Source organism: Syngnathus leptorhynchus, chromosome 2 (genome assembly GCF_054491065.1).
Source record: "Syngnathus leptorhynchus isolate UIUO chromosome 2, UIUO_Slep, whole genome shotgun sequence".
Lineage (NCBI taxonomy): Eukaryota > Metazoa > Chordata > Actinopteri > Syngnathiformes > Syngnathidae > Syngnathus > Syngnathus leptorhynchus.
The window spans coordinates 14,573,363-14,585,954 of record NC_141196.1 but is presented as its reverse complement, the minus strand read 5'-3'; the positions used below and the strand labels follow the sequence as shown (position 1 = coordinate 14,585,954).

The 12,592-nt window shown below is 39.3% G+C and overlaps 3 protein-coding genes across 3 annotated transcripts; 1 reads left to right on the top strand and 2 right to left on the bottom strand.

Moving 5' to 3' along the window:
- Positions 1-117: 117 nt before the first annotated feature.
- On the bottom strand, positions 118-2,813 carry c1galt1c1 (C1GALT1-specific chaperone 1). The gene is made up of 2 exons (XM_085906553.1): positions 2,604-2,813; positions 118-1,743 (listed from the first exon to the last, which is right to left on the bottom strand). Exon 2 carries the CDS (start codon positions 1,731-1,733, stop codon positions 780-782), a length of 954 nt encoding a protein of 317 aa, XP_085762679.1. The 5' UTR covers positions 1,734-1,743; positions 2,604-2,813; the 3' UTR covers positions 118-779.
- A 1,763-nt stretch (positions 2,814-4,576) lies between these two features.
- On the top strand, positions 4,577-6,727 carry urp1 (urotensin-related peptide 1). The gene is made up of 5 exons (XM_085906368.1): positions 4,577-4,667; positions 5,198-5,320; positions 5,426-5,466; positions 5,556-5,661; positions 6,610-6,727. The coding sequence occupies exons 1-5, from the start codon at positions 4,577-4,579 to the stop codon at positions 6,639-6,641; spliced, it is 393 nt and encodes a 130-aa protein (XP_085762494.1). The 3' UTR covers positions 6,642-6,727.
- Positions 6,728-7,546: 819 nt separating this feature from the next.
- On the bottom strand, positions 7,547-11,765 carry clic2 (CLIC family member 2). The gene is made up of 6 exons (XM_085906104.1): positions 11,589-11,765; positions 10,258-10,367; positions 9,954-10,079; positions 8,860-8,960; positions 8,600-8,781; positions 7,547-8,183 (listed from the first exon to the last, which is right to left on the bottom strand). The coding sequence occupies exons 1-6, from the start codon at positions 11,643-11,645 to the stop codon at positions 8,022-8,024; spliced, it is 738 nt and encodes a 245-aa protein (XP_085762230.1). The 5' UTR covers positions 11,646-11,765; the 3' UTR covers positions 7,547-8,021.
- Between the last annotated feature and the right edge of the window lie 827 nt (positions 11,766-12,592).

Genomic DNA, 12,592 nt, shown 5'->3' with positions numbered 1-12,592 from the left:
AATACAAAACACAAGCACTACAGAGATGGAAAATTGGCCACAACAATGATAACAAAGCAGCCACTGAAGATTGTGTAAATGGTTTTGAATGTAATTGTCTTAATCATTGACAGGACATGGGACCCACTTCCACTTTATTTTATTCACATATCTTGTCAGTGTCAAGTGCAGGTTATTCATATGTTGTACAATCATTTGACTTGCACAGTCTGTAATTGGTACAGTGAATCTTCAAGCTTTTACCAATTACATATTTTTTCATAAAACCTCATTAACATAAAAAAATGATAAAAAAAAAAACGTTGTTTTTTTTTTTTTTTTTCAGAATTGCATGGCAGGTTGAATTAAATGCATTAGATTCCTCAATCATGTCAGTGATTTTTTTTTTTCCAGCGTACCCTTCCCTTCCATTGTAAATCTAGAGCAGACTTTAAAATAGGATTCATATCTCAAGTTGGTGTGTCCGTGTAATGCAGCTAAAGGACCACACGAAGACAATCTGATTTAAAATAGAAAAAATAGTGCTATTGAACGATATATGATGACATTTCCAGGTCATCCATGTCACATCGACAGTTCCCAGCTTTGCTTTCAAACGACAGTCAGTGACCACTGCCAATTTTTATTTACGCCACCGGAACAGGGTGCAGAGTGCAAAAGGTACAAAACTGGCAAAAAAAACAGAATGTCCATCAGTGAAGATTCAGTCGGGAGTCATCTTCCCACTCAAGCGGCGAGTATATAAAAAAAAAAAAAAATCCAGGTGCACCCAGTGGGTTTTAGTCATTCTCCGAACCTTCTGGCGGGTCAAACATGAGCAAGTCGTGGAAATCATGGCCGTACGGACGAAGGCGGTAGACGCCATACATCATCACCTGCATCTCGTTTGGGGTCATGCCGTTGAATGTTACAGCCAAGTCGGGGCAGCAGCTTTCCACCACGTTTTGAGGGTTGTTCTTCATGCTGTCCTTTATCAGCGCATCCACACTCTTACCGTTGAATAGGCCCATGCCTAGGGCATCCTCGCCGTGTTCGGCAAACACGCCCATGTACTTGAGGCAGACGGCCAGCTGCTTGTCTTCGCTCAGCTTCCACAGCCGGTTCACCTGGACGGGACACTTATCGCTGTCGTCCAGCACGCGTACAAACCTTTTCAAAGCCTCGTAGCTGAGGACGATGCCGCTCTCGTACGCGACGTACTCCAATTCCCCGGACCTCATGGCGTTGCCCATGTAGAAGGGCTCGCTGGGGTCCTTGGTGAGCAGCAGGTACTTGAGGTTCTCGATGATGGCAAAAGTCGTGGGCTGCGCCACAAAGAACCAGCGCAGGTCCCCGGCGTTCTCGTAAGCGTGCTTCAGAGCTTTACAGAACCTCGCCCAACCATCTGTTTCGTGCAGGTCGACCGCCTCGAGGGCCTTGGATGACTCAGAGGTGTAAAAGACGGCTTTGTCGCAGTGTTTGCTCCAGGTGCCCACGGCAGCGGCCCAATAGGTCAGAATCTTCGGCTGGACCATGATGACACAATAGACACGGACTTGATCTTTCAACTCCTGCATCTGGGACTCAGAGAGTTGCTTCAGTTTATCGTTACTCTGCGCCTGGACGTGATGATGGTGATGGTACTCCGAGACAGACTCGGAGGTTGGGTTGAAATCACCCAAGAGCGAGAGCAACAGGTAGAAGACTCCTCCCAGAGCCACCCCTTTGACAAATGAGCCTCCTTCGGACCACATCTCAAAAGGACTGCGGAAGAAGAACAAGAAGACTGAGCGGGTACAGTACTTTCACACATGTTCAATTATAAGACATGTATCAAACTCTGGTCTTCGAGGGTCGCGACCCTGCAGGTTCCCCTTCTATATCACCAAATAAAACATGTTACCTTGCTGTAATGAGGGGAGCTCACTGAAAGCTTGGTGTAAAGTAATCCCCTGCATATTTGAGGTTCACTATTGGTAAATTTGCCCGTTTATTTTTCTTTTACCAGCTAGTCACTGGAAAAACTGATACAGTAAACTCCCACTATAAACCAGTCAATGAATTTACAAGCCACGCTTATAGTTGTGATTAAAAGGGGGGTGTTTTGGGATCATTTTTATCTTCACAAATAATCTATACAAGTTGATAGCAGATATAGTATATGGACAATAAGGAGTAGGAAGTTCCTAAACTGCATCATTTACCGACATTATTGAAGCCTTTAATATGCCATAAGTTCCTTAGTTGTTATTGACAAATTTTAACCAGTTTTGGTTCGTTTATTCCAACTCTCTCCGGTGACACGTGTCATATGGAGGAAGAGAGAAAAAATGTTTTTTTTGTCATGTCCCTAGTGTAAAAGGGGATTTGTAGCGTCGTCCTCTTAGAGTGGACAAATTAGATAAAGCAGCTTAAATATCTTAAGGTGCTACACGACTGTAACGACAAGACGCATTTAAGTATTGACGTAGATTTTCACTGCTCAGTCAGGCTCGGATATTTACAATAAACGTTTAAATGAGCCATTGGTGTTTGTTGGAAAAAATAAATGTACAACTTAGAAATGTCAAATCCCCGTAGCCCAGAAGCTAACAGTTAGCAGAATGTCAACGTAAACAACTTACTATGCCTTACTATACGTCCAGCAAAAGCGACAACACGGCTACTCCTGACGCTGCTCAGACTGGTCTATCAAGTCTGATCTCTCCAAATTGCCGAGACTGGCAACAATGGCCAGGAATGTTGCAGCCACTTGTAGATTTAATATGTGCGCCCTCACATTTTACACACTTCCGCCTCTCGGGTCACGTGTGATTGCTGAAGGTCTGGCTTGACACGTGGTTAATGATGTCATAGCGCACATACGTCATTCAAATCGATCGCTTTATCCTACATATTAAACATTTGGACATTTTCCAAAAATTCAACACCCTTCAATACCGAAGTCACTATTTATTCCCAGGGGCACATTCAACACTACACATTGACATTTTCCAATTTGAAATTCAAAACATTTTGGTCATCCAATCAACACCCTAAAAATTCTCTTTTTTTTTTCTCACATATTTCACAGTATATTCCTAAATTTTCACCAATATATATATATATATATATATATATATATATATATATATATATATATATTTACAATAACATTACAATGAAAGTCGTGACATTCACACCAGATAAAAAGAAATGAGGCCTCGTTGGCCTCATCAAAAACTCACAGGTTCATTTTGTATGATGAACACCAAGCAAAGACCAGGAAAAATAAAGATGAAGAAGGCACTGATTCCTCCAATGACACTGATGATATATATATATATATATATATATATATATATATATATATATATATATATATATATATATATATATATATATATAAATCAATTTCTGTTTAGCCTTTCTCAGCAGCAAGATGTATGATATGTCATTTTCTGTAACAACTTCAGGGCCGCTGAAACAAGCTAATATGTCATCCGACACCATTTGAGGGTCATTAGAGACCTTTCACTTTGACAAAAGGCCCTGGCAGTGCTACAAGCGTTCTCGAGTTGCCCAAGATCATTTTTCAGTCTTTTAAAAACTATTTTATCAAGCTAGTGTACACTTGAATACACGAGAATAAATTATCACTGTGCAATTTATCCATTCCTATTGTCTGAAGGACGGATGATGACAAATTTAAATTCTACACACTTTTTACACCGTGAGAATATTAATCAGACAATTTAAAACAGTTGAAAAATCTGTAAATGGTGGATGTAGAATAATTTATTGGTAAAGCAATATGTACTGTTCATTTTCTGGTTTTCTCATTTAATTACACAAAAATCAAATTATGACATACTGGATTAAAAATATCAGTATATTGTATACTGAATAAAATGACCTTATCTTATTCTAGGATGGAAAGAAGGATCAAAAGTAGGTGGGAGGGAACAAGAAGGGATAGAACGAATAAAAGGATGGATGAAAAAAGGAATGACTGCCACGAGAACCACGCACACAAATCCCAAACCGGATTCAAAACCCTAACTTTATTTCATTTCAAACCTTGACCCTTTTTTTCAACCTTAACCCTGGTTTGAAACTCTGATGTAAAATCCTACTGTAACAACAAATCCTAGCTGGCCTGATTGAAATCCTAGCCCTCCCTTAATTGACTTATTTGCTGAAGTAGACAATAGTTGGTTGGGTCATTTAACAGAAAATGACGTCTGATCTTGCAATGACGTCAGTTTGGCAGTGGTGTGGCACAAAAACGTCAGACTTGAGTGAGCGATGATGCTTTTGAGGACACTAGATGTGGACTTGGGGCACATAAAGCATGGCGGCTTTGCCAGACAGCCATGCGTTATTAGTGAGGAAGGGCAAACATTTGTTAGGCTCCCCTGAACAAGCACAGATAGTCCGCAGCTGACTTGACAGGCTTCCCCTAAATGGTGTCCATGACGCCAAAATCCATTAAGGTGCAATGCTGGCTCTGATGATAATGTATTGATCACTTGTGATGGATGTCTGGCGTGCGGATATATAAGTGAAGTTCTTTGCCAAGCCGGTAGCAACTTAGCCAACTGCAGACAAAGTCACCATGCTGTTTCTAGCTGTACTTTACCTCCTTGTTACAAGATGGACGCATGCACTACCTCTCTATCCTGACTCCAACCTGGACACGCAGTCAAGTAAGATCAATTTCTCATTAATAGTTTTTATTTTCTTTTGACCTGCTAAAATCTCTAAAATGATCTGTCCTTTATTTTCTTGATGACCTCTCAATGTAAAAGCTACTTTTTGCCTTTATATGCTTTAATAAGTGAATACATCACTATTAAAAAGGAGAAATAAGAAATGTATTCCCCTTTATTTCATCAAAAAAATAAACACATCTAATGAGGAAACTTTTTATTTTGTCTGCTCACTTTCTGTCAACTTTTTTTATTCGTTTTCAATTGAACAGTATATAATTTTATTTTAGCTTGAAAAAACTATTGTGCACTCTCTTTGTTTTATCTACTTCAGTTTAAGGCTTTGGTATTTAATCTCTTTTACATTATGTTCCACAACTCGATGCTATCGGTCGACCTAAATATGGCCTTAAATATTTTTTCTACAGCATTGGAAGTGACAGGATGCAATTTTAATGGCTGAGCAGGCATGGCACATTTTTTGTTTCCTGTATAAGATATGTGATATGAATTGTGTTTCTGCACAGATTTTCTTCAGAAGCTTGTGTCAGACAATGCCTCTTACAATACAGAAGGGGAACAAATGGAGGTGAATAATCTGTATCCTCTATTGATGCAGCACAATGAGCAAAGGCAATCCTGGAACAAAGGTAATTGAATGTATACTGTATTCGTGTGCATCATTGTAATTGCATTTAATTGTTTTTATTAATATTAATTAATATTAATGTGGAATATTCTGTTTTTGGTTGAAGGCCTCGAGGATTCAACTCTGCGGGATAACTATGCAAACATGGTAAATCTGAGCCAATCTGTGTATATGATCAATTAAAAAAAACTTTCCCTGCATGTGTTCATCATGTTTTGATGTGTTCGTTCGTGAAGATTGAAGGTCTTAAAGCAGTGGTTTTGAAGCTGGCCGCAGCCGAAAAGCTTCGCTCTCAAGCTTTTGTGAGGTCAGAGCAAAGCTTGCCCAAAACCAACAAAAGAGGTGAGCCAACATTTTAACACAAAGTTATTCGTATCTTGCATACCAGCCATGACATTAATTAGGGTTCCATTTTATTTTGGTGTAGTCCTTTACCATATTTGGTAATTTGGATCAAAAGGCAGAATAGTGATATAGCGATAAACATATCTGCCTATACAATGTATGAGGTTTGCTATTCCAACTCTTAACCTATCTCTTAATTCATAAATACGACTACTAAATATAGTATTAGATTACATTTTATATCATTGTTCATATATTATTATTATATTGTGAAAACCTGCTGTGCTAGAGAAAAAACATCAAGAAGTTTTCTTCTGTCTTTGGTTAAAATAAATTCCTAAAAAAATGTTGACTAGTGTAACTATAGTTAAATATTGTTGTATAAAAATTAATGGATGGCTGGAAATATGTGCTGTTGTTAGGTATGCACACTCAGGGTGGAGAAACCTTTTGTTTTCTTTCATAGTTTTGATACAAACTGATTTCCTCTCACCTCTGTTCGCCCCTCCTCTTGGATAATTCTGCCATGATTTACTCATTTTCTTCCGTTTATCTGGGGTTAAGTCACGAGGCAGCATCCTAAGATGGAAGGGAAAACTATTTTTCAAATATTTCACAACCATGACTGATGCTATAAATAACAATGAGCTGAGTCAGCAATGCAGACGTTTATCTGCATGCAAATTGTCTGTTCTGACACACTTTTTTTTTTTTAGCAGACAGTACCACAAAACAGCCTCATTTTCAATAAACTGTATACTTTTCATTCAATATCGGTCAAACACATCAGTATCATCACGGACAAAATTGTTAAGATAAGGAAAATTCTGTAGTGATGATCAGGGGATTCTGTAGTGATGTACCATTGTTTGGTAGTATTTGTTCAAATACAAGCAACATTTCCTTGTTCCAATTGTCTTGACTAATTGTGTGTGTCTTTAACAGCATGTTTCTGGAAGTACTGCGTGACCAATTAAATATCAGTGATGACACGTCCACAAGACATGACAAGTGAATGTAGAAAATCTATTTTTTAAAGTTGTAAAATTTTCTTTTCTGTGACTGAATAAAGTATTAGATAAGTTGTGTCTGTATTATTTGTGATATTTCCACTAAAGCTGCAGCTATCAGTTTATTTATTTATATTTGTTATAATCGGTCAATCACCCACCGATTATCCTATGGATTAATTGAGCGATCGGATTCCAATTGACTTTGCATTGTTAAACAACAGAAAATAAATGTGAGATGCTATTGATGTTGTCCATTTGAGGTTGCCTTTTACACTTTTGACACTACAATATTTGTGACTTTGATTGCGTGGGGGCTTTCAAATGTGCGGCCAGGCAGAGTCAATGAAGATAAGCGTTTATTTCCATCCCCGATGAAGAATGCCAAAAGAAGAGGTGCTCAAGGAGGTATGCGGTGCCAGACTCCCCCCGGCCTCTTTGACGGCCATGTCTGGCCCATGCATGTACTCCTAGAAACACAAGAACATCTTCCCAGATTCCCAATCAGGCCGATTGAGTAGATGCAAGTGTGAGTGTGGATGGTTATTTGCCGAAGTGCGCCCGCCCTGCGATTGGCTGACAACCAGTTCAGCACGCCCGCAACCTTTGTGAGGAAGAAGCTGCTCAGAAGATGAATGGATGGAACTTTTGTGGCATGTCGTCTTCTGGATCCAAATCCTGCCCCATATGTGATTTTGTGGCCTACCTCAGGACCAGGCCTCTCACCCAGGTTGCTTTGAAGAATTGTATCTTTAACTTTTTGGCAGTGAGTCATAGAATAAAGACGTGTTCCTCACTTCTAAAATGGTAAGCCAGTGAACAGTCAACCGCTAACCTGAGTTTACAACAATTAACCATCGACTTGACTTGAGATAACAATCACGCTTTGTTTTATTTGTAAGAATGTGGTACATTTCCATCATGTCAATTATGTTAGTACAGAATAAAACAGACAGGAATAGAAGATTTTCTGGATTAAAAAAAAAGAAACGTTTTGAAGGGGGTTGCTGTTACTAATAATCATTGAAAATATACTGTCCGTATGTACACTATAAACACAAATCTTGGAAATAAAGTAAACAGTCAATTGCACAATTAGTCTCGTCGGTGACTAAAACAGTCAGAAGCAATAAAAGAAGCATATATGTACTGTGATTTGAGATCTTAAGACAGTGGTGAGAAATTAGCGGCACATGGGCCAAACACGGCGATTCGAGAAACTGTTTTACAAAGCCCCAAAACAAAAACAAAAAAATAAAATGATTCCCCATCCCTGTCTTAACATAACTGATGGCTGTAATATCTTTGGCACCACATCGCACCCTCTACAGATGGTGCATGAACATTTTATTTCCTCTTACTGGCCACTCCGAAGTAAGCCTTCTCAATTTCGATTTCAGCCGGGCACGTCTGTTTGAACTCCTCCCGCTCGTAGGCGTTGTGCAGGTATCGCCACACACCCGTGAACTGGGCCGGGATGTCAAAGCCGCAGTACTTCTTGGAGGCAACCTGGATTAAAAGAAAAGAACATTAAAAAAAATACAAAACACTCAACCCACATGCTGAGCCGTAGTACACATTTTAATTTCCATTTCCCATGCAGATAATTTTGACCAAGGCCATGATCATCCCATTGATAATTGTAAATTGTACAGTCTTCCCTCGCCATATCACTTTTTCACAATATTGCAGCTTTCTAAATCTCACATTTAATTTACTTATATAAAGAATAGAGTATGTGTGGTATGGGCGGTTGCTGCTTTGCAGATTTTTCTCTTTGATGGGGCGTTTTGAAACGCAATTCTACTAAACTAGGGACTACATTACATATATCAAATTATAAACCGCATAGCTTGCCAAAAATAATTTTAATATGTCAGAGAAAAAGCAACGTTTACTATGTTTGCTAAGACTGACTGTCTCACCCTGATGACGTGAAGTTTGGGGAGGAGGTTGCAGTCGGCTAAAGTGAGGTGATCCCCATCCAGAAATTTCCTCTTAGATACACTGACTGTCTCTCTTGAGTTGTGGTCGATTTCCTCTGGTAGGGGAGAGTTTAGATAATCGTCCAGACGCTTAAACTCCCGCAGCAGGTTTTTCTCCTGAACTGTAAATTCAAACATAGAGTTTTGTTTGGATTTGTTTCATCTCTTTCTGATAAAACTTCAACTCAACTTTGACTCACACGCATTGTTTGGTGTGTTCTTGATGAAGGCGGAAAACTTTGCAAAAATGTCAGCACCCACGTTAAAGGACTCTTTGTTTAGAGGGCTGAGGTGAGGATACCTGCAAAGGGAGGACATTTTTGTTTCAACATGTTTGTCATTTCGTGTTTCATGCACTCATTGTAGGACACCTTATTAGGAACAATGTAATTGAGAAATATACCAAAAGAGATATCTTTCCAACGATAAAAATGGTATGAACACTACTTGTTGAATCCGGTGCACTAATCAACTTTCCTATTTAACGTTTTCTCTTCCTGGTGATTTGAGATCGTCTTGTTTTTCAAACCAAAAAATAACAGCATAACATAAGCTCTCAAAAAAACTTTTACACCATAGTACCATCCCAAAAAATACTGAGTGCTCCAAGTTCCACCATAATGAACAACATTAAACTAAAGTAGCGTACTAGGTCTAATGTATATAAAAACACTTTGAACATTAATGCTGTGCTTCAATATTTGCCCCAACAAAATTTGTAACAATGTGACATCGATGTGACTTAGCTGGAGGCAAAAAGATCCACAGCGCTCGCTTGAAAATGCCGTTGAGCACATTTTAACAGGAATGGACGCCATCCAGAAGCGTCCATTTGAGTGAATATGTGAGTAAACTTACTCTCCACGACTGTCAATGTTACTTGAAATAGTTGACTGACTGATGGGTCATTATATATTGACTCCTACGCCCTCACTCACAGGACTGCCAATCGTGCAATGGCCAGACATTTACATCTACCTCCAAAGATAAACTGAAGGCCCATAAATCATTAGAAGCCTATAAAGCATATAAACCTAGGGTACACTATCGCAGATACAAATAACCATTCACACTCATATTCCCTCCGACAGCTATTTTAGAGAAGCCTGAAATGAGTGTGTTCGGAATTGCCACAGAAGGAGAATATCCTAACTTAGCACAAGAAGGATGTATCTGACATTGGAACCCTGAATCTCAGAATTGTAAGACAGACATGCTAACCACTGGTACATCATGCTGCTCAGGACTCATCTATTGGACATCATCAAATGGTCCAGACGTACGAGTACATTACCTGGGAGGGTCCAGCGTTTGCTCGAGAAATTCCTCGATTTTGATAAAGTCTGTTTTGAGGGTGCCGTTGAAGAGCAAGAAAGGCGGGTTGGTGCCGGGGGCCAGGTCTTTCAGCTCCTCGGGCTTCCTAAAGTAAAGACAGCAATATTTGCCAAAACAACTTATTGGTTTTTGGGGTATTAAAAAAAAACAAAAAAAGTGTGAAGTGTTCTGAGGGAGTAAAATAAACAACATCCCATTTCCTCTCTTTTAATACATAGAGTCTTTGAGGACATAACGCTGACAGGAAGAGGAGAAGTGCTTACTTTCTCATGTCAACAGTGGTCACGGTGAACTTGACTCCTTTCAGCCATAGGACCATGAAGAGCCTCTGGCAGAAAGGGCAGTTGCCCACATTCTCACCGTCATGGCCGGCCTGCCGTACACACAAAGAAAAACGAAACAAATTTCTTTCCTGCTTGTGAACCTTCGTAGGGTGGGGTGTTTGCTGGAAGGTGGGAGGCAGGCATTGTGTTGCGGCGGAACATGTGAACATGTGCTCACAATATGACCACACAGGCTATTTAAAGCAGGGACCAGGGACCAAACCTACTGGGGGGGGCTCGGTCGGGTTTACAGAATGAATTAGAAAGTGAAAAAATATTGTTGTATACCTGATGTGTTGTTTTATAATTTGGGGAGTTGATTAAAGTTTTCAAAATTATTATGAGTGTAGAAAATGGAGTGAAATCATTTCAGAGAGTAGAGCGCTTCATACATTGATTTAATACCATTATTTCATATGAGCAAGAAACATTTAAAATTCCAAATAAATCAGAGTACCAAGAATAAACCATGACAATAACGTGAATTTGTTAAATTTAGAGGCAACTTCTACCGCTTAAAAATTAGTTATTTACCACTGCTTGTAAAGAATTCAATGATCAATTTATAAACCCTTCATAACCCTGGACCCAATTTGACTGTCTGTGTATGGAGGGGTGTGTGCCTGTGTCATGTTTTAAACAGCTGAGACTCTCAAGACACACCATAACTCTGCTAATGGCAAATAAAGCCAGAAAACATCCGTCCCTCCCTTTCCTCTCACATAGCCAAGAAAGCACATTTCACAACTCCTGGGTATTTTTTAGCTGTTTTTTTTTGGGGGGGGAGGAACAGCTTACTGGGGATGTACCCCACCCAAGCCCAGGCATCCCGTGACTGTAGAAAGACTAGGTGGTATAGAAAATGGATGTTTATTAAGAAACAAGGACCCATTTTCTTGACTACATGTGCATGGTTGGGTGGGTGTGCCTGCATAAGGCTTTGGGGGCCATGCAGTCGTCATCACACAGCATGCTCTGCACACTTGGGTCATGATAAGACTGTGCCTGTTCTCTGATAAAAAAATAAAAAATAAGAGCCACCGCTCAGCTGATGAATACAAACATGAAAACATCAAGTGTGCATGCAAACAAATCTAAAGGAGTTGTCTTTTGATTGATTATATTGATTCTGTTCCTGGCCTTTTTTGTTTTTAAAGTATTAGTGTTTCCTTATTGGACGACAGCCTTTCTCCCAAACAAAAACAAAAAATGTAGAACCTAAGAATAATTTTTCAAAAGTTGGAATTGTAATCAAAAATGAAAATACTGACCTTAACAAATAACTCAATGCTCGGCTCCTTGTCTGGATGTTGTTGTCGCAAAGCCATGCTGTCCCCAAAAGATTTTTTTTGATCACGTCAAAGTCGAATCAGCTTTAAAAATGAATCAAAAGAGCAGAGCACAAAGAGGAGGAAGCAAATATGTCAAGAGAGTGTGAGCCACCTTAGGGCTGCTGGTTGTTTGGAGGATATATCGCCCTTAACACACTTGACAAGTCAGTGGAAGGGGAGGACCCAGAGGAGGGGCAGGGTACGCGCTCATATAAAATCTTTGAGGACGGCTTAAAATAGCCACTTATGCACATATTGCAATACCGAGGAGTTGATAAAGCCGTGACTCAAAACACACATTTTATTGTGGTCAACTCACATTCCAATACTATGAGACATGTAAGGGCGGAATGGGGTAGAATCATTTCATCATTTATTACAAATCATTGGACATAGGGAGGAGACAAAAAATATTGGGTGTCAAGCAGTGGTTTGCCAATGTTTTCAAGTACCACCTAATTCATATGTGTCATTTTAACCCTCCAAGTGTCACTATATTGACCAATATTAAAATACAGTGTAGTATGCTCAGGCCTTCATCAAAAATGAGGAGGCATTTTTATTCCCCAAAAGCATACGTATTATCATTATGCACAGATGGAATATATATAGGAAAATAAAGAACTACTGTTATCATGTTTCCAATCTAACAAAAGGCTGTAGTCATTTGACTGCATTGAACACACTTCCTAAATCCACGCAGCCTCAAATGTATTTATTCTCATTTATCTCACTGCCTTGTAATCGGCTGGTGACGAGCCTAGGATATACCCTGCAGCCTCTCACCCTAAGTAAGCAATGATTGCCTTGAGCATATCCATGAACCTCAATAAAAGAAAATTGATGGATCATAATATGAAAGAAAGCATAGCAAGATAGATCCATTCAATTAAATTGTTATTTATTTATTTATTTATTTATTTATTTATTTATTTAAACATAAA